General features: G+C 41.1%; 1 protein-coding gene across 7 annotated transcripts in view; it reads right to left on the reverse strand.

Moving 5' to 3' along the window:
* Positions 1-238: 238 nt before the first annotated feature.
* LOC117024855 (NXPE family member 3-like) overlaps positions 239-22258 on the reverse strand; it is a 71411-nt gene continuing 49391 nt past the window's right edge. For 6 of the 7 annotated variants that reach the window (XM_033110462.1, XM_033110458.1, XM_033110463.1 and 3 more), the window contains 4 exons: positions 20653-21407; positions 15542-15621; positions 15037-15249; positions 239-875 (listed from right to left, as the gene is read on the reverse strand). In XM_033110462.1, the coding sequence (XP_032966353.1) occupies positions 343-875; positions 15037-15249; positions 15542-15621; positions 20653-21392 (1566 nt within the window). In that variant the 5' untranslated portion in view covers positions 21393-21407 and the 3' untranslated portion in view covers positions 239-342. Of the gene's footprint in view, positions 876-15036; positions 15250-15541; positions 15622-20652; positions 21408-21692; positions 21880-22258 lie in introns of those variants that run through there. The other variant, XM_033110456.1, reaches the window with a different exon arrangement.

The raw sequence follows: 22258 nt of genomic DNA on the forward strand, positions 1-22258 counted from the left end.
TGTTGACACTCCACACAGAAACTCCAACACATAAAGTGACAATCCCCCTATACTGGATGCACTAGATGTACTGATGTAATAGATGTTGCCAGCTCTGTCCCTACCCTCACCCTCTTAGCACTGCTTTTCCATGTGGGAACTAAACCTCTCAAGTTGCACTGGACCACTGCTAGGCTGCTCTCCCCGGCCACCACCCACATCCCAATTCCTGCTGGTTGATTTTATGGCCTATTCATTAGGAAGAGGTCAGGGAAGGGGTACAGTCCGCTCAGTGAAGGGCCTGCAGGCTTGATCACCCCTCCAGCTTCTCCATCCACACAGTGCCAAGACCCGCAGAAGCGCTCAGGTGGGGCAGACGAAGGACAGGAGGAGGTCCACTTCATTGCCGACGATGAGCCTTCCTGGGTGGATGTTGTCGGGCACCGCCAGGCTGGAGGTCATTTCCCAGGCGTCCACAAAGGCCACACGGAGGTCGGCAAAGGCAGCTCGGAGGAGCCGGTTCACCTGCAGGGTGAGCCAGTCGCTGCCATATACGGACTTGTAGCCAGTGTTGGCCAGTTTGATGACCACGAGAGTGCGGGGCTCCCGGGCCAGCAGCGCAGCCACAGCTGCCCGGATCCCTGCCAGCCGTCGTGCAAAGATGGACGGAGGGAAGGTGGTGAAGTGGGCGCCCAGCCCCAGCACCACCACGGTGTGGGGGCCCCCTGCCAGGCCCCCCAGCTCTCGGGCTACAGAGTGCAGGGAGGCCACTGGTGTGCGCAGGGAGCGCAGGGGCCAGCTGTGGGCCCGCCAGTGTAGCACTATATTCCGAGTGGTCTCCACGGCCATCAGGGGCCCTGTCTGATATGTGGCGTGTAGATCCATGGGCTTTAGGGCTGTGGAGAGGAAGAGAGAGGAGGCCTAAGGGTTAGTATAGGACTGTATACCATCCTCTTAGACAAATGAAATTTCTAGTCCCCATATTCCAGGACATAAGCATCCTGTCTCTAAACCCTAGTGCTTACCTACCCCAACCCCAGTTTTCAAGGTAGCCAAGGATCTCACTATTACCATCCAAACTCCTATTCAGTTTGCTCTTATTTGTCTAAGACATTTGACTTCTCCATGCTGAGTGACCTCTTCCAGAAACCTCTCTTTCTTGCCTTAACACTACATTATCCTATTTTTTTCTACCATTCTGGTCATTCTTTGTTCAATTGTCAGCTTCATGTTTTCTTTGCATTCTCTAAATGTGGTATTCCCTAAAATTCTATCACTGTCATCTACTTTTCTTTACCATCTTCCCTTTGGGGAATTCATTCACTCCTACCTCCTCAGTTTTTGTCTAAGCCCTGATGGCTTCCTGAGCTTTGATTCCACACTTCCAATTGCCCAGGCAGTATTTTCTCTCTAATGGCCACAATGGTCTTGAATATTTTGTACATTGCCTGGATAGATGAATCTATCATTTTAGCACGCATAAATGTCTCTCTATGTCCTGAATTTCCCCCTACTGCCCCACACCAGTCAGCTATTGTTTTGGTGACTTTCCAATGTTTTGTTGTTCTTTTCTTAGCTCTCCCTGGGGAGGCCGTTAGCCATATTTAATACCTCTCGGTGTCTCAGTCTGAACTCAAATAATTAACCAAGTCTCATTCATTATTCATTTTAGGTTTCCTATGTGCAACACATGCATCCAACTTTTAGTTTAGGCTCTTAGTAACTCTTGGCTACATTCATCTAGCAATAACTTACAGGTACAAATTGGTGCTGTTCTGGGTACTTTTGTATACAATGGTGAAAAAGAGACAGCCATCCTTGCCCTCATGGAGATTACTGTTTCTTGGGAGAGAGAGATTTCCTGATGCAGAAGGGAGGTTGGAAATTGTGAGGAACTGAAAGGAGGTTGGTGCTCCTGGAGCATAATGAATGGCACGGGGTGAGGTTAAGATATAGGCACGGTCTGGTCACGTAGTTCCTTATACATCATGTTAATGATTTTGATTTTTGTCTCAAGTAAATTTAAAGTGAAGGTAGGTAGGATGATCCAATTTACATTTTAAAAAGCTTTTGCGGCTTCAGGATCACTGAAGACCGGCCGCATCATCATTTGTTGACATAACCAATTAAAGCAGTGACTGAGGGTCATAAATGTCTTTCTGTAATTGTTGATATTTTTGTAATTCCCACATGTAACATTCAACAGAAAAATGTAGGCATTTATTGCTAATTAAGAAGTAAGGGTGAGGTGAGAAAAGGAGCTAGGCTGGAAGTACCAGCCAGAGCATCCTGATTTGGCCCTCTGCTGCTTCCTGCCCGGGCTTGTGCCACCGAGTGGAGAGATTCGTGGATTGCTTGAAGCTAAGAAATTCTTGGGGGTAAGCTAACTGGACGGAGCAAGGAGAGGAGGAGGAGAAGCGGCGTGGGAGCGCCCGGCCGGCAGCGGCGGGAGAGCCCAGCCCCCAGCGGAGCCTCAGCTGGCGGGGGCGAAAACCGAAAACCACGGAGCCGGGCAAGCACGGGATCCCAGGCGGAGCGGAGAGCGCAGAGACCGGGGGTAAGCCCTTTCCCTGCTCCCACGGCTGATTTCTCCCGCCGGGAAGGCGGCGCGCCCTTCGGCGGACGGGGGGCGCAGTCTCCATACCTGGGCCCCTCCCCCCCGCCCTGCTCTCCCAATCCTACCCCGCCCTTCCAGAGACTGGGACTGGAAACCGCGGTGCAGCCCCGCTGTGCCGGGCGCGCACAGGAGCCCAGGCGGAGCTGAGAGCGGAGAGCGCAGAGACCCGGAGGCGGCTCTTTCCCTGCGTCCCGCGGCTGATTTCTCCAGCCGGGAAGGCGGCGCGCCCTGCGGCGGACGGGGGGCGCAGTCTCCATACCTAGGCCCCTCCCCCGCCCCGCTCTTCCAATCTTACCCCGCCCTTCCAGAGACTTAAACCGGCCCCTGAACCGAGAAGTGGTATCTAACGCTCACGCTTTGGGAAGCCTGACGGGCAGCCCTGACCCAGGCAGACTGGGCAGTGTGCGTGATTTTGGCTGCGCTAGGAGAGAAGAGACGCCTCCACCCCCAGCCACCACCTTTTCTGGCCTGCGGGAAGAGGGCGACACACGGCTGGGCTGGGAGAGTGAAGACCCCTCCATCTCCAGCCCCCACCCTTCCTGGCTTGCCTAGGGTGGGGTGGGTGCAGCGGCCGAGACACACCCGGAGATCAGCAGTGAGGCAGGCGCAGCTCTGGGCTTTCAGCAGATCAGAAATCTCCTGCCCGCACTCACACACACACACTGAAGAGGTGCCTTAAGACTCAAGAGTTTTGGTCACATATCTGGTGGTGCCACTCTCAGTGTGCATTTGTGCAGGCAAGGGCAGAAACTGCACTGATATTGTAAAAACTATCATCCAGACCCCTCAGGCCCACGCTTTTAAGTCTGCAGTCCCAAAGTCTCTCTGGGCACCAGGTGACCGGCTCTGCCTGCGCAATAAGCAGGGGGCTCCTTGGTACAGCAGAGAACAACCTGGACATTGCTTGGTGGGCTTAGGCCGAGACTGTCGCTGCTTTTTGTATTGCTTTGTTTTGTCTTGTTTTGCTTTGTCTTTATATCTTTGATATCTTTGCCTCTGTCGAGTGGGGTTATCAGGTGGTTTTTGCATGTGAACGTATTTGATATTTTTCTTTGTTGTTGTTGTTGTTGTTGTGCTTGGTGATTTGCTTTGTTCTGAAACTGCCCTGCCGGGGCCCAGCTTGTGAGGCACGGTCAGCAGATCAGAAATCTCCCGCCCGCACCCATACACACACACTGAAGGAGTGCCCTAGGACTCACGAGCTCTGGACAAAGGACTGGTGGTGCTCCTCTCGGTGTGCATACGTGCGGACAAGGGCAGAAGCTGCACTGACTTTGTGGAGACTATCATCCAGACCCCTCAGGCCCACGCTTTTAAGTCTGCAGTCCCAAAGTCTCTCTGAGCACCAGGTGACCGGCTCTGCCTGCGCAATAAGCAGGGGGCTCTTTGGTACAGCAGAGGACAACCTGGTCATTGCTTGATGGGCTCAGGCCGAGACGGTCGCTGCTTTTTGTTTTGCTTTGTTTTGCTTTGCTTGGTTTTGTTTTGCTTTATCTTGTATCTTTGATATCTTTGCCTGTGTCGAGCGGGGGTTATCGGCTGTTTTTTTTTTTTTTTTTCTTCTTCGCTGTTGTCGTTGCTGCTGTGCTTGGTGATTTGCCTTGTTCTGGGACTTCCCTGCCGGGGCCCAGCTTGGGTGGCACGGGACTCGGCATATCTGGGGGCCAACTCCAGACCAAATCGGAGTGCAGCCGGGGTTGACCTGCAGGTCACATACCTAGAGGGGGTTCTCGGCAGGCTCTGGAGCCCATAGAGGCCAAATCACATTGGGGTGGTCAACCCTTACGCAGCAGAGTGCCCTGCGGGGGGCAGAGCCAAGTCTCACGGCAGGTCAGCCCAGGAGTTGACCCCACCTGCTCATTAGCGGGAAGCAATTAAAGATCTTCTTGAACGGGACAGTGTACACAACACAAGACTCACCTTTGGAGCACACACAGAGGAGGACGACGTGGTGCGAGTCAAATATAAAGGACACATACTACACAAGATAACCTAGCAAGAACTAAGAACTCTAGGGGATCTACCTAATATATCAAAATAAACACAGTCAGCCAGAATGGGGAAACAAAGATACACGTCCCAAATAAAAGAACAGAAGAAGCTTCCACAACTGGAACCAAATGAAGCAGACGTAACCAACCTCTCAGAGACAGAGTTCAGAACACTGGTGATAAGAATGTTTAAGGAGCTTAGAGAAGACATAAAGAAGGATGTAGAAATCATAACAAACGAGCTTAGAGAAAACATAAAGAAGGATGTAGAAATCATAACGAAAAACCAGTTGGAACTAAAGAACACAATTACCGAAATTAAGAACTCACTTGAAGGAATTACCAGCAGGCTAGATGAAGCAGAGGATCGAATCAGCGACTTAGAAGACAAGGTAGCAGAGATCACCCAAACGGAACAACAAAAGAAAAAAGAATAAAAAACAATGAAGATGGCCTAAGAGACCTCTGGGATAACATCAAGCGCAACAACATGCGCATCATAGGAATACCAGAAGGTGAAGAGAGCAAGCAAGGGATTGAGAACATATTTGAAGTAATAATGTCTGAAAACTTCCCCAACCTGATGAAGGAAACCAACATACAAGTCCAGGAAGTGCAGAGAGTTCCAACCAGGATTAACCCAAACAGGTCCACACCAAGACACATTATAGTTAAAATGGCAAAGCTTAAAGACAAAGAGAGAATCCTAAAAGCAGCAAGAGAAAGACGGAGGGTTACATACAAGGGAACTCCCATAAGACTATCAAATGATTTTTCTACAGAAACATTGAAGGCCAGGAGGGAGTGGCAGGAGATACTTAAAGTGATGGAAAACAAAGGCCTACAACCTAGATTGCTTTATCCAGCAAGGCTATCATTTAAAGTTGATGGAGAGATAAAGAGCTTTCCAGAAAAAAATAAGCTAAAGGAATTTATTACCACCAAGCCAGCATTGCAAGAAATACTAAAAGGTCTTCTGTAAATAGAAGAAAGATCAAAACAACCTAACTACAAATTTAAAAATGGCAATATCTATGTACCTATCAATAATCACTTTAAATGTAAATGGATTAAATGCTCCAATCAAAAGACATAGGGTGGCTGACTGGATAAGACAGCAAGACCCTTGTATATGCTGTATACAAGAGACTCACTCAGAACAAAAGACACACACAGGCTGAAAGTGAAGGGTTGGAGTAAGATATTTCATGCAAATGGAAACGAGAAAAAAGCTGGAGTTGCAATACTTATTTCTGACAAAATAGACTTTAAAATGAAGAACATACGAAAAGATAAAGATGGGCACTATATAATAATAAAGGGATCGATCCGACAAGAGGACATAACCCTAGTAAACATCTATGCACCCAACATAGGAGCACCTAAATATATAAAACAGGTACTGACTGACATAAAGGCAGAGATCAACTGTAACACTATTATAGTCGGGGACTTCAACACACCTCTGACCACAAGGGACAGGTCTTCCAGACAGAAAATCAATATGGAAACAACAGCCTTAAATGATACATTGGACCACTTGGATTTAATCGATATTTTCAGAACATTTCACCCCAATGCTGCAAAATACACCTTCTTCTCAAGCGCACATGGAACATTTTCCAAGATAGATCATATGTTAGGCCACAAAACAAGTCTTGATAAATTTAAGAAAATTGAAATCATACCAATTGTCTTCTCTGATCACAATGCTATGAAATTAGAAATGAACTACAGGAAAAAAACGGGAAGACACACCAATTCATGGAGGCTGAATAACTTATTACTAAATAATGAATGGGTCAAGCAGGAGATCAAGGAAGAAATCAAAAGATATTTCGAGATAAATGAAAATGAAAACACGACGACCCAAAATCTATGGGATGCCGCGAAAGCAGTCCTAAGAGGGAAATTCATAGCTTTGCAGGCCTACCTAAAGAAACAAGAAACATCACTAATCAACAGTTTATCTTCACATTTAAGGGATCTGGAAAAAGAACAGCAAAATAAGCCCAAAGGGAACACAAGGAAGGAGATAATAAAGATCAGAGCAGAATTAAATGAAATAGAAACCAGAAAAACAATACAAAAGATCAATGAATCCAAGAGTTGGTTCTTAGAGAAGATAAACAAAATCGACAAACCATTAGCCAGACTCATTAAAAAAAAGAGAGAGAGGACCCAAATTAATAAAATCAGAAACGAAAGAGGAGAAGTGACAACGGACACTGCAGAAATACAAAGAGTTTTAAGAAGTTACTATGAGCAACTATATGCCAACAAATTTGACAATTTGGAAGAAATGGACAATTTTCTAGAGGCGTACAACCTTCCAAGGCTAACTCAAGAAGAAACAGAAAACCTGAATAGACTGATTACCACCATGGAAATTGAATCAGTAATCAACAGTCTCCCAACAAACAAAAGCCCTGGACCAGATGGCTTTACAGGTGAATTTTACAAAGCGTTCAAAAAAGAATTATCACCAATTCTCCTCAAGCTCTTCCAAAAAATCCAGAAGGAGGGAAGACTCCCAAACACTTTTTACGAAGCCACTATCACCCTGATCCCAAAATTAGACAAAGACACCACAAAAAAAGAAAACTACAGGCCGATATCTTTAATGAACATAGATGCAAAAATCCTCAACAAAATATTAGCAAACAGAATTCAGCAATACATTAAAAAGATCATTCACCACGATCAAGTGGGATTCATTCCTGGTATGCAGGGGTGGTTCAACATCCGCAAATCTATTAATGTGATACACCACATTAACAAAATGAAAAATAAAAATCACATGATCATATCAATAGATGCAGAAAAAGCATTTGATAAAATCCAACAGCCATTTATGATAAAAACCCTTAAGAAAGTGGGAATAGAGGGATCTTATCTCAACATAATAAAGGCCATATATGACAAACCCACAGCTAACATCATACTCAATGGGGAAAAGCTAAAACCATTCCCCCTAAGATCAGGAACAAGGCAAGGATGCCCATTATCTCCGCTTCTATTCAACATAGTTCTGGAAGTTCTTGCCACAGCAATCAGACAAGAAAAAGAAATAAAAGGCATCCAGATTGGTAAGGAGGAAGTAAAGTTATCATTGTATGCAGATGATATGATACTATATATAGAGAACCCTAAAGACTCCACCAAGAAGCTATTAGAGCTGATAGATGAATTTAGTAAAGTGGCAGGATACAAAATTAATATTCAGAAATCAGTTGCATTTGTATATACCAATAATAAAACATCAGAAGGAGAAATTAAAAAAACAATCCCATTTACAATCGCTCCAAAGACTATAAAATACCTGGGAATAAATTTAACCAAAGAAGTAAAAGATCTATACTCAGAAAATTATAAGACACTGATGAAAGGAATGAAGGAAGATATAAATAGATGGAAACACATATCATGTTCATGGATAGGAAGAATTAATATAGTTAAAATGTCCATACTGCCTAAGGCAATATACATATTCAATGCAATTCCTATCAAACTGCCAACGTCGTTTTTCACAGAAATAGAACATATAATCCTAAAATTTATATGGGACCATAAAAGACCCCGAATAGCAAAGGCAATCTTGAGAAATAAGAACAAAGTGGGAGGTATAACAATACCTGACTTCAAATTATACTACAAGGCTACAGTAATCAAAACAGCATGGTACTGGCATAAAAACAGACACATAGATCAATGGAACAGAATAGAGAGTCCAGAAATAAATCCACGCCTATATGGCCATTTAATCTACGACAATGGAAGCAAGAATGTACGATGGAGTAATGACAGTCTATTCAATAAATGGTGCTGGGAAACCTGGACAGACACATGCAAAAAAATGAAGTTGGACCACCTCCTTACACCATATACAAAAATAAATTCAAAATGGCTTAAAGACTTAAATGTAAGGTCTGAAACCATAAAATACCTAGAAGAAAATATAGGAAGAAACTTCTCAGACATTACCCGGAGTAAGATTTTTACTGATATACACCCTCGCGCGAGGGAACTAAGAGAAAGAATAAACATGTGAGATTATATCAAACTAAAAAGTTTTTTCACAGCAAAGGAAACCATCAATAAAACAAGAAGGGATCCTACTGAATGGGAAAAGATATTTGCCAGTGATAAATCTGATAAGGGATTAATATCACAAATCTATGGAAAACTTACTCAACCCAACTCCAAAAAAACAAACGATCCAATTAAAAAATGGGCAGAGGACTTGAAGAGACATTTTTCTGAAAAGGACATACAGATGGCAGACAGACATATGAAGAAATGCTCAACCTCACTAACCATCAGAGAAATGCAAATAAAAACCACAATGAGATACCACCTCACCCCAGTCAGAATGGCTATCATCAATAAATCAACAAACAACAAGTGCTGGCGCGGATGTGGAGAAAAGGGAACGCTTGTGCACTGTTGGTGGGATTGCAGACTGGTGCAGCCGCTATGGAAAACAGTATGGAGGTATCTCAAAATTCTGAAAATGGAACTACCTTATGATCCAGTAATTCCACTCCTAGGTATCTATCCGGAGAAATCCAGAACTTCAATTCAAAAATCTCTATGCACTCCTATGTTTATTGCAGCACTATACACAATAGCTAAGACATGGAAACAACCAAAATGCCCATCGGTAGATGACTGGATTAAGAAACTGTGGTACATTTATACAATGGAGTATTATGCAGCCATAAGGAAGAAAGAAATCTTACCATTTGCAACAACATGGATGGATCTAGAGAACATTATGTTAAGTGAAATAAGTCAGACAGAGAAAGATAAGTTCCATATGATCTCACTTATTTGCGGATTCTAAAGAAAAGAATAAGTGAATGAACTAATCAGAAACTGTTTGGGAGACAATGAGGAAAAACTGAGGGTTGCTAGATGGGCGGGGGGAGTGGGGGGTGGGGGGGAGGGTGAGGGGATTGGAGGGCAGTCGGTGACCACAGGATGGCCACGGGGTTTGAAAATTAATCTGGGGAACGTAATTTGGTGGTTACCAGAGCGTAAGGGGGTTGGGGGGTGGGGGATGAGGGTGAGGGGGATCAAATGTACGGTGATGGAAGGGGAGCTGACTCTGGGTGGTGAACACACAGTGTGATTTATGGATGATGTGATTCAGAATTGCACAACTGAAATCTATGTAATTCTACTAACAATTGTCACCCCAATAAATTAAAAAATAAAAAAAATAATAATAATAAAAAAAAAAAAAAAAAAAAAAGCTTTTGCTCGGTCCTTTGTGAAAACCTGGAGTGAAATGGGGAGCCTGGTTTAAAGGACTTTGTGATAGGCTTGGCAATGGTCAAGGATGAGGAGAAATAGGGATAGAAGCAAGAGGGTGATATTTATACACACACACACACACACACACACACACACACACATATATATATTATTATATCTGTAATTTTTTTTCTTTTGGTAGCTAAATTTTTTCCAACTTTGTGGAAGTATAATCAACAAATACAAATTACCTATATTTAAAGTGCACAACAGGATGTTTGAGAGGATTACCACAATCAAGCTAATTAACATACTTATCACCTTACAGTTACCATTTTGTATGTGTGATGAGAACACTTAAGATCTACCTTTTTAAAACTTTCAAATATACAATACAGAATTGTTAACTTCAGTCACCATGCTGTTCATTAGATCTCCAGAACTTACTCATCCTGAATAACTGAAACAGATATATTTTTGATGTAGAGTAGACAGGATTAGATAACTGGAAGCTGGCATTAAAAAACAGGAGGTATTAGTGAGTGCCAGATTTCCAGTTTTAGCAGTAGGGAGATAATGCTATATGTTACCTTTTGCTAATGGTGCACTGTGACACTTGGCCCACATACCCTGATGAAGACAATTTTAAAAAGTAATTTTAAAAGTTTTTAAAAATTCTGAGATAAGAATGACAGAATTGGAGATCAAAGGGATTAGAGTTGATTCTTATCAGGGGGTATTTGTGAGTAAAGACACCAGAGATAGGAATACTTTCTGCTTTCGGCTGAGACCCGAAAAGACTGACCTGGGATCATTTTCCAATCCATGCAAGTTCACTAAAAGGCAGATATGTATTCTGGTGGCTTTGAGGGATGGAACTTAGCATCCCCCAAAGGGGGAAAACCTAGTGTAACATTCCCTGTACTGGGCTAGAAACAGAAGAACTTCACTATGGAGGGTGATGTGTACTGTACTCCGAGGGATTATCTCTCACACAAGTTTAGATGGCTCACAAAACTTCCAACCTTGTTTCTAAACTGTAAGCACTCTTCTTAGATGTCTGCCAGAATGAAAACCCTTCTTCAACATAAGATAACATTGCCTTAGGTCTTACATAATACATAAAAGTATTTTGTGAAACGAAACATCCAGAAAACAAAAAAATATCACAAGACACTTGAAGAAGCAAAACAAAATAAGCTAAATGCAATAGAGACAATAGACAACAGAAAGAAGCCTATGGGGACTCCAGATATTGGAAATATCAGACACAAACTGTAAGGCAACTATGCTTACTATGTTCAAGGAAATAAACGTCTAATTTGAAAATCTCAGCAACGAACCAGAACGGTAAAAGAGATATTGAAGATTTGAAAAAGAATCGTCTAGAAATTATGGAAGTAAATAATACAGTAACTACAATTTGGAACCAATGGTTGGGTTTAATAGCAGATTGGACACAACAAGAGAAAAGTACTGAGTTGATACACAGATTGGAAAGAAAGACCCAGAATGAGTGAAGAGGGAAATTGATGAAAAGCACAGAAGAGAGGGAAGATACAGAGAAGAGAGTGAGAAAAATAGAACACAATTTAATTGGAGTCTCAGAGAAAAGGATGAAAAATAGGAAGAGGTAATATTTGAAGAGATCGTGGCTGAGAATTTCCCAGAAACAAAAACATAATGAAAGGCATCGATCTACTGTTTCAAAGATCCCAACAAAGCCAAAGTACAATTGTTGAAAAATCCATATCTAATCACATTTGATTGAAAATATAGAAAAAAATCAAATGAAAAATAACTGAAGACAAAAATTACCAATGCCCCAGGAATAGAATAGAGGCTACCACTAGACTCTGCAGACATCAAAGTATAATGAGGGAGTCCTACAAACAACTCTACACACACAAATTTCACATCTTAGATGAAACGGGCCAATTTATTAAAAAGCACAGACTATTACAACTCACCTAATATGTAACAGATAATTGGAATAGCACTATAACCATTAAGACAAATGTAAGAAACTTAACCAAGTGCAATGTGTGTACCTTGCTTGAATCTAGTAGAAAAAAAGATAAAACATGCAAATAATTACAAAATAAAGTTGATACAGACCTTCAGGCAACTAGGAATGAGAAAGTTTTCTTCATAATGATAAAAAGTTCAATTTTCCCGGAATTTGGAATAACTCTAAATAGCTATGCATCTAATAATATAGCATTAAACAAATAAATAAAGCAAATTTCAAAACACAAAGGTGGGAAAAATCACATTCATTCTGGGAGATTTTTATACTTACTGTGAAGTAAGTAGACAACGATTAGTTATGATGTAAAGATTTGAACAACATGATTTTAAAAATATCCCTGTTTAGACACTGAAACTATCAATCGCAGAATACCTATGTGGAACATTTACAAAATTGATGGTATACTGGTCCAAAAAGCGAGTTTTCTTCAAATCTCAAAATATTTCAAAATTTAAAAATATGTCCTGTAGTCACAGTGCAATAACATTGGCATCAATAACTAAAACAGTATTAACCAAAAGATATATCATATCCAAACATCTCAGTTGGAACCATCTTGAACTGCAGGTTCAATATAATCACAATCAAAATCACAAGAGGAAAAAGTTTTTTTCAATTCCACAAGTTGATTAAAGGAGTCATATGGCAGAACAAAGGGCCAAAAAAAGGCCAAGCCTCTTTTAAAGAAGAGTAGAAATGTAGCTCCTGTCCACCAGAAATCCAAAATTATTACAACAGTATAGTAATAAAGACTGGGTGGTATTGGTGCTGATACAAGCAAATAGATTCACTAAACAGAATAGAGATCCCCCAAACAGACAGACATAAGGACACCTGCTTTATGACGAAGATGCCCTGCAGAGCTATGGGGAAAAGATGGCTTCTCAGTCAACAGTGCCAGGTCAGTCAGGTACCCCAATATCCAAAACTTAGGAAAAAAAGGTGTTCTCTCATGACTAATAGAAAATTTCAAATGAAAACCACATGAGCCACTATGATACACCCATACTTTTTGCCAAATATTAAAAAATGATAATATGAAATGCTGGACAAGAATGTGGAACAACAAGAACCACTGGTGAAAGAGTAAACTGATAAAACCACTTTTAAACATTGGCAGAATCCAAAAAGTCTAAAGATACACCTACTCTCTGATCAGCAAAGCCATCACCAGGTGACATCCTACAAATCACAACCTCATGTGGACTTAAAGTGACATGTACAAGAACATTTATAGCAGCATTTTTCATGATAGTCCCATCAACAGTAGAATGTAAAAATATAGTGTGATATAATCATACAACTAAATACCATGTAGCAGTGAAAATGAATGAGCTACAATCACATGAAAGAATACAGATGAATCGTATATACAAAAAAAACCCAGACACAACAGAAATCATAGTGTATGTTTTCATTTATGTGAAGTTGGAAATCGAGCAAAATTCATCTCGTATATTGTTTACGAATGCCTAATAAGTTGGCAGAACTATAAAGAAACACAAGGGCTTAAATATTATAACAGAATGATGATTTCTAGAATAATGGGAGAGAGAGAGAGGGAGTTATAATTTAGAGGAGACATGGTATCAGGAGGGCTTCTGGAGTGAGAGTCTTGGTCTCTTTCTTATTTGGAGTGGAGGTTATATGGGTGATCATTTTATAACAATGGAAACTGTTTTATGCATTTTCTATGTTTTGTTATATTTTATAAAATTTTAAAAATTATGCACTCCCACTAATATACAAGGTCTATCGATTAAGTTCATGAACTTGCCACCTACGCTTATATTGGCAGCACTGTACAAACAGCTCGGTAAGGTTTCCTAACCTTGGTATGTCAATGTCTCACAGATGTGTTCGTGTCGACATGTAACGGTGTCTTGCTGAGTGGCTTTCGTTATTGTTGTTGCATTCTTTTGTGTGCTGTCGTGAGAATGTCTGAGCTTGAATTAGAGCAACGAACAAACATTAAATTTCTTGTTAAACTTGGCAAGAGTGGAAGTGAAATCAGGGACATGTTAGTCCAAATTTATGGAGATAAAGCCATGAAGAAAACAACAGTGTACAAATGGATTAAATGTTTTTTTGAGGGCAGAGAACACGTCACTGATGACGAGAGGTCAGGGCGGCCAGTAATAAACAGAGCTGATGAAAACATTGCAAAAATTTGTCAAATTGTGCGTCAAAATCATTGGCTGACTGTGAGAAGCATAGCAGACCAAGTAAACATCAATAGAGAAACAGTTAGGAAACTCTGAACTGAAAATCTTGGCATGAGAAAATTGTGTGCAAAAATGGTCCCGAAGGAGCTCACTGATGAAGTCCAACAGACATTCAGACTAGCTTTGCTGTTCTACCTTCCCACTCAGATATTTTCAAGACTTATAGTAACTTTGGAGTAGGTACTAGATGCTTGGACATAGTTATATTTAAAATAACCACTATAAATGCTAAGTGTTTATTTTTCTTTTCTAAATGAGAGGTATTCACAAGTTCTGTCTGTGATAATTTTCTGTTTTCCATTAATCTTGACTTTTTAGAAAAATGGCACACATGGAAAATTTGAGATTGGATTCATTTAACTTTGGAGGGGCTGAGAAAAGGACACTCATTCAGCAAAATCACTCAGGTTTTAGGTGCTAAGAGAATCATAGCTCTATCAGCTGCTGGTCAAGAGACAACAGTGAGGCAAAGAAAGGAGAGAGAGAGAAAAGAGAGGAGGAGAGGAGAGGAGACGGAAAAGGAGGGAATAAAGAAGGAGGAAGAAATTGAGGTAGGTAGGGTACAAAAATGTGAACTTTATTTCTTTCACGTAAATCTTACTTAAGAGAGTAAATGGGGATTTTATTTAAAGACTAAATCGGGGACTGTTCTTGTATTATCAGAAATTGTATTATTTGAAAGGTTTTTTTTTTTTTAATGCTGTCATATGAGTTCATTACATAACTTCTGGTCAACCAAACTGGAAAGGAAGCTTGGTGATGATAATTACATTCTCTCAGCTCTGATTCATTTGCTCATTTGCCCTTGGAAAATTCCCGGCATATTGCCCCAACCTCTGTAACATGGGAGTCTTGTCTCGCAAAGCCCTCCCTGTTCACCTCTTCCTTCCTGAGGCTCCAGGTGTCCTGCCCTCTCCCCTCAGGGCCACTCACAGGGCACTTTGTCACGCAGATACTCCCACCACTGCCGAAGCGTGGAGTCTCCCATCATGTGGACAACGTGGCCAGCCAGGCAGCCCAGGATGCTGTCAACAGTGGGGAAGGAGCGGCTGGAGCAGGACAGCGAGTGCCACACTTCTTGGTGGTAGAAGCCAGAGGGTTTTGTAGCTGGGAGCCCAGGATGGCATGGGGGCCGTGCGGACAGGGCTACAGGAAAGGAAAAAACAGAATAGCGCTAACGTTTATAAATTACAAAATGCCAGGTGCTCCTCTATGCTCTTTACATACATTACATTATTTCATTTACTCTTTGACAAAAATCGATGAAGTAGTATTCTATCTTATTTTAACCCCAAAAGTCTGACTTTACAGCCCGTGTTACTAACCACTATGCTATACTGTCCTAGCAGGCGGGCTGGGGCTCTACTCCCAATCAAGGAATAAAACCCCTCCAAGTCTATTACCTGCACGACCCCCAGCATATACCAGCCCCACTCACCCAGGCCGCTGTTCCCTGGGGCTGCCATTCTGACCTGGATTGGAGAAATGCCCTGAGGGAGCACCTTGTCTGTCACTTTCCTGGAGAAACACCAAAAGTGAGCATTGAGGGAAGGTGACCAGGTGAAAGCTGGAGACCAGTATGAGCATATGATGGTTGACTTGTGATTTCTACTCGAAGTCCAAAGTTTGATGTCGGTACAATACAATTAGCACACTTACAATGTGAAGCATTACAATAAAGAGTCAAAAAATGATGGAAGGAAGAGGAAATCATACCAAGAATCTGGACCTTCTGCAATGAATCTACCCTTTGTCTCTCAGTCTACTCACAGTCCAGGTAATTAAATAACATCGAAGCTGGGTTGTGCAGTTCTCTTTCTCTGATAAAAGGAGGTACACAAGCATGCCAGGAAAGACAAACTTCCTGGCACTAAATTCTGGAAGAAACACGAAGCAGAATAATTTTCTGTTACGTGAAAACTCACAAAGAGCACCGTGTGGAAGAAGAGGATGTTAACCAGACAACTAGGTTAATATCCACATTCGTAAATCACGTTGCTAATATGTACCCTTGATATGATGTGTTGAAAAAGTAACCTTGTCTCTGTGATCTTCCTCCCCCAAGCTCATAACCCACCTCTGATTATACCAAAAACATCAGATAAATTTCAATAGAGAGGTATACTACAATACGTGTATAACTGAACAATACTCCTCAAAGTTGTCAAGGTCATCAACAACAAGGAAAGTATGAGAAAATGTCACAGCCAAGAAGAGCCTTAGGAGACATGAAAACTAGATGTAATATGGTATTCTGGATGGGATCCTGGAACAGAAAAAGTACATTAGATTAAAACTAAAGAAAGCTAAAAAACCTAAAAATAATGTATCAATATTGGTTCATGAATTCTAAGAAATATAACACACTACTGTAAGATGTTAATAATAGGAGAAATTGTGGGGGAAAGTGCACATGGGAACTCTGCACGATCTGCTCAATTAGGTAAATCAAAACCATAAACTCTAGTAATAAAAAAATTCCAGAATTCCGCACACAGGTGTTTATCTAAGAAAAATGAAAATATTTGACTACAAAATTGTTGTAGGCAAAAATTGTTAAAGTTGTGCAATGTTGACAGCAACTTTATTCACAATAGCCAAAATCTGGAAACAACCCAAATGTTCATCAAGAGGTGAAAGGATCAACAGACTGTGGTCTATCCATACAATGGAACACCATTCATTAATAAAAAGGAAAAAAAGGAGAAAATTACTGATATACAACAATATGGATGAATCTCAAAAAACATTTTTTTTTAAAAGTTCATTGGGGTGACAATTGTCAGTAAAATTACATAGATTTCAGGTGTACAATTTTACTACAAATCCCATTGTGTGTTCAACTATACATCAACTATAAATCCCATTGTGTGTTCACCACCCAGAGTCAGTTCTCCTTCCATCACCATATATTTGATCCCCCTTACCCTCATCTCCCACCCCACTCCCTCCTTACCCTCTGGTTCAAAAAACGTTTTCCTGAACAAAAGAAGCCAGGTACAAGAGTACAAACTGCATGATTCTATTTTTATGCAATTCTAGAAAAGGCAAAACTAACATATACTTTCAGCAAGGAAATCAGTGTTTGCCTGGGCTTGGAGGTGGGTGAGGGAACTTGACTGCGAAAGGACACAAGGGAATCTTCAGAGGTGGTGGAAATGTTCTGTATCTTGATTGTGGTGACAGTTACACAAGTGTACACATTTATCAGAACTCATTGACCTGCACATTTGAAACAAGGACATTTCATTGCATATAAATTACACTTCAATAAACTATATTTAAAATTTTTTTATGAAAACAGAAAACTCAGACAATAGGATTATGAGCTGCTGAGTAGTCTGTAATTAAATAAATAAGCTATTAAGAATAAATATCTGTAGCATGAATGTATGAGCGAACTGTCTCTAAAATTGATGGGCTAGAGTGCCAGTGAGGCCGGAAATGCTGTTGGGCTACCTTTTTGTGTGTTTCCACCTAGCTGTCTCTCCCAGTCCTCAAAGCTGAGGTTGGCCGCTTACCTATCTTTCTTCCTTCATTTCCCAGGGCAGGGGAGAGAGAGGGGCAGGGGCAGCATGTTAATTTACAGGAGTTTCTCAACATTAACTCCCTTACCAGAATATATATCAACCGGCACCCATCCTGACTTCCTACTCGCCCCATTTTGGAGAAGAGGTGACACTGTACCCTAATGCTACCTCCTTCTGCAGCTTTTAGATTGCACCACTTTCTTTCCTCCTCCTCCTCCTTCTTTTCTGCACCATCTTCAACTTCTTCCCCCCAGTTCTTTTTCCCCCGAACATAAACATAATGACATCTGCTGCACTGAATGAAGCACCTCTTCCACTGCCTCTTCCTGTATCTACAACTCAGCCAGATACCTTTCCTTCACAGGACAACTTCTTGAAAGACTCATCTGCCCTTGTTATCTGCCTTATTTTTCCACTTTTTATGCACATTTTTAAAGTTACTTTATTATGAACCCAACATCCAGCTCTAATGGATCTTAACATTTAGCCAGGTTTGTACTAGATTTCTCTTTAGATAGATATAAATCAATCACTAAAATAAAAAATGGTGTAAAGACCAAATGTTGGGGATTGTGCAGAAAAACTGGACCTCTAACACGTTGCTGGTGGGAATGTAAAATGGTATGGCCACTCTAGAAAATAGTTTGGCAGTTTCTTATAAAATTGAATATCCACTAATTACACAACCCAGCAATTGCACACAGACATTTATTCCAGAGAAGTGAAAACTTATGTTCACATAAAAATCTATAAGGATGAATATTTATGGAAGCTTTACTTACAATAGTCAAAAACTGGAAACAACCCAAATGTCCTCAATGGGTGAATAGTTAAAAAAACTGATATGATGAAATACCAGGCTGCCATAAAAAAGATGGATTACTGATGTACACAATAACTGTTTTCTATTGTAAGCACTAATTCTGTGTCAATTATGTGTGTTACAGGTATAATCTCCCAGTTTTTATCTTGACTTAATCTATGTTTATGGGACTTTTTGTCATGAAGAAGTTTTTGATTTATATATCACATCATTTATGAATATTTTCTTTTATGATTTATGCCTTTTGATATGTCTAAAATAATATTTTCCTAATCCAAAATCATAAAGATATTTTCTGCTATTACCTTACTAAGTTTTAAGGTTGCTTTTTCACATTCAGGTCTTTAATCCTCCTGACATTGATCTGTATGTATATAAACTGAGGTTCAGATCTAGTTATATTCTTTTCTGTTTATTTCTATTCAATGCATTCCCCATTGGTTTGAATGCCTATTATGTTTAGGTAAAGTTACTTATCTTCATGGATCTAGTCTTTTCTATGATGTATTCAACTACGCCTAAACAAATGGCACATTCCATGTCAAGAGACTATTTCACACACAAAAAAACATTGAAATATAAAGAGATGAAAAGGGGTATACCATGCAAATTCTAAGCAAGGGAAAGCTCTTCTAGCAATATTCATAGTGTAAAAATTAGGACTTAAGACAAACGCAAGAAAGTAACACAAATAATTTACCACTAACATAAAACAATCACAAAGTAGATTGTATTTAACAAAAGAGCCTTGAAATAGCTGAAATGAAAACTTCCTGAATTACAATGAGAAACAGTCATATCTACAAACCTACAAACACAATATAATACATTTATGTCTGAAACTAATAGACTAATCAGACAAAAAAAATAGTGAAGAAATATGTGTTTGGAATAAAAAACTTAACAAGCTAAATCAAGTAGGTTCAGAATTTCATTCTGAAGAAATAGAGAATACAAATTATTTTCAAGGAAATATAGAATACAGACAAAAATTTTAGTCATCTCTTGGGTCACAAATAAATTCTCAATAAATTTCAAAGAATTGATATTAGAAACCATACTTTTAGTCATAATGCAAATAAATTAAGAAAAAATACAGAGATACCCAAATCCCTACCCTATATCCAGAAACTAAAAATAATTCCTAAATAATTCACGACTTAAGGTGCAAATCACTGTAGAAATTGTAAAACATGTAATACTGAATAAAATGAAGCTCCCATATACAAAATTTGGAGAATACAGCTAAAACTATACTCAGAGGGAAAATTTATAGCCTTAACTATAAATTTTTATCCCATATAAAGAGGATTGATATATTGATTAATTGTTCTGAATCGTGAAACTAAAAAAAGAAATAAATCTTAAAAGAAATAGAAACAACAAATATTAAAGTTACCAATGGAAACAATTAAAATAGAATGGAGACTTAATTTTCCTGGTAATATGGCAGACCCAAGTATTCACAACAAAAATACACTGAGAACAACTGAAAATTCTCTGGACAAAAAGAGTTTTTATAAAAATATTTTTTAAAGCGGATTTTTAAATAATTGAAAAGCTGAAAAAATAAAGAAACTTCAGATGAAAAGCTAAGTGTAGGCAGGAATTTAGACAAATGAATGACGCACTCAAGCCACTTTTGCCCTGAGGTCATTCACTCTGCCTTAAATATTTCATTTCTTATCTTTCCTGGAGAATTCCAGGAAATGAATTATAAGCTTCCTAAATTCCTAAATGGATATCGGGACCAGTTTTTTGTGATATATACTGTGTTTCCCCAAAAATAAGAACTAGCCTGACAGTCAGCTCTAATGCAACTTTTGGAGCAAAAATTAATATAAGACCTGATCTTATTTTATGATAATAGAAGACTGGGTATTATATAATGTAATTAATATAATATAATATAATATAATATAATATAATATAATACCTGGTCTTACATTAGTTTTTGCTCCAAAGGACACAGTAGAGCTGATTGTCCGGCTAGGTCTTATTTTGGGGGAAACAGGGTATCTATCTCTGTAGAAAAGTCAGTCAGTCACATAATGGTGCTAAAAAAGCATGTGTTGAATGAGAGTATAAATAAATGAGGTGTAACCTGGGGCGGGCCATTGGGTCACAGGCACAATATTTAAAAGGAAGGATGTGGCTTAGGGTGGGGCAGGCATCCCAGATTCTGAGTTTTCTTACCAAGACAGCAGGGCCTCATCCTGTGGTGTAGTCACTTTCAGGTAACGCCCACTTGAGTGCCCAACTAAAGAGCTGCAAGGCAGGGTAGAGGGTTGAGCACAGAACCAGAGCTCACCCGAATCCACATCTCTGTACTGGCAGGTAGGCCGTCTTGTTCCAGTAGACTGGGGGTCAACATTGCAAATCACAGTCTCTTCAGTTCCTGTGGGGCCCCGAAAGTAGCCCACAAAATCAACTGTGGCCCTTTTCTCTCTCCAGATTCTTCGCAGAACCCCAACTGCCTCGCTGGAGTGGATCAGACGCACCTGTACTTGGGCCTTCCCAGCCCAGAGCAGGGGGAAGGACAGCAAGTATGTGCCGTTCTCCAGATCCTGGACGTCCCCAGGGAGCCCAGCCTTCAAATCAGGCCCCAACAGCTGCGCCCGAAACAGATCCCCACCATGGGTCTTGGGTCTGCCCCGGTGGTCTCTGGCGATAAGGATGGCCTCCAGGTAGCCTCTCAGGGCATAGCTGGTCTGGGCAGGACCCCTCAGGTGGTAGGTGGAGGCCTGGGGGCTGGTGGAGGCCAAAAAGTCCCCCTCATCTTCTGGGGTCAGAGGCCAGTACAGAAGGTGGGTGAGGTTGGCAAGCTCCTGGGGGAGAGAGTCCAAGAGGGAAGGAGATTCTGTGGACTCAGAGGCAGATCGAGAGACAGGGCGGGGTGCTGGGGGCCGAGGGACGGTGCTGTCAGGCCAAGACATCTGGAAATAGAGGACCTGTGGGTAGAGAAAGGAGAATCTATCAGTGGTTTGTGTTTCCCTCACTTTCTTCTGGGTAGGAGCTGTCCACTCACCAAAGCTAGTCCCATTTGCCAGGAGTCCTATCTTGCCTGCGCCAGGCTGTCTGTCACTCATCAGCCTCGTGTCTGAGTCATTACCACATTCATCTTGTGTGAAGGTGAAGTTATGTCTCTGGGTCTCAACTGTCTCCTTATCTCAGCCTTATTCCCTCTACTACCGCCTTCCCCCCACCCACCACCCCCACCCCTCGCCACAATATACACAGAGATAAGTGCAGGTCTGCATCCAACTGTCACATCTATAGCTTTCCTCACCCCTCACAAGTCTTGCTTTCCTTCCAGAACCTGGCATTCTGATTAAGTGTCCTCTTTTTCCTCCCTAGTCCCTCTCTCCCACCATCTCCACCCTAGATTCCCAACAGAGTTGTGGGTGAGCAAGCCCTTTCCTCAATGCTGCTGAGGGTTATAGAAGAAGGAGGTCAGACCATCCCGAGGGAACTCCCTCTCTAATTGGACTCAGATTCAACTACAGAAACCATTGGAAAAGTGAGAAGCTGTAGAAAGGCACAGACACAGGTGTGAGTTTGAAGAAGGACTGAGATATGGCAGATTCCTTTCTAGGAAGAAATGGTGTTTGCTACAACAAAGAGTCTCCTCCGGGGGCTCAGAGCTCTCTGGTATCATATTCTGAGAAACACAGCACCACAAATACAGACCAGAGAAGTGTGAGTTTCCAAACAGGAAGAGCAATAGAGAGAGGCCATGGTCTGTGTCATGGAGGGTGGTAACAGATGTGAGAGGAAGCCTGTGCACCTGGCCTATCAGATA

The sequence above is a fragment of the Rhinolophus ferrumequinum genome, chromosome 7, assembly GCF_004115265.2.
Source record: "Rhinolophus ferrumequinum isolate MPI-CBG mRhiFer1 chromosome 7, mRhiFer1_v1.p, whole genome shotgun sequence".
Taxonomy (NCBI): Eukaryota; Metazoa; Chordata; class Mammalia; order Chiroptera; family Rhinolophidae; genus Rhinolophus; species Rhinolophus ferrumequinum.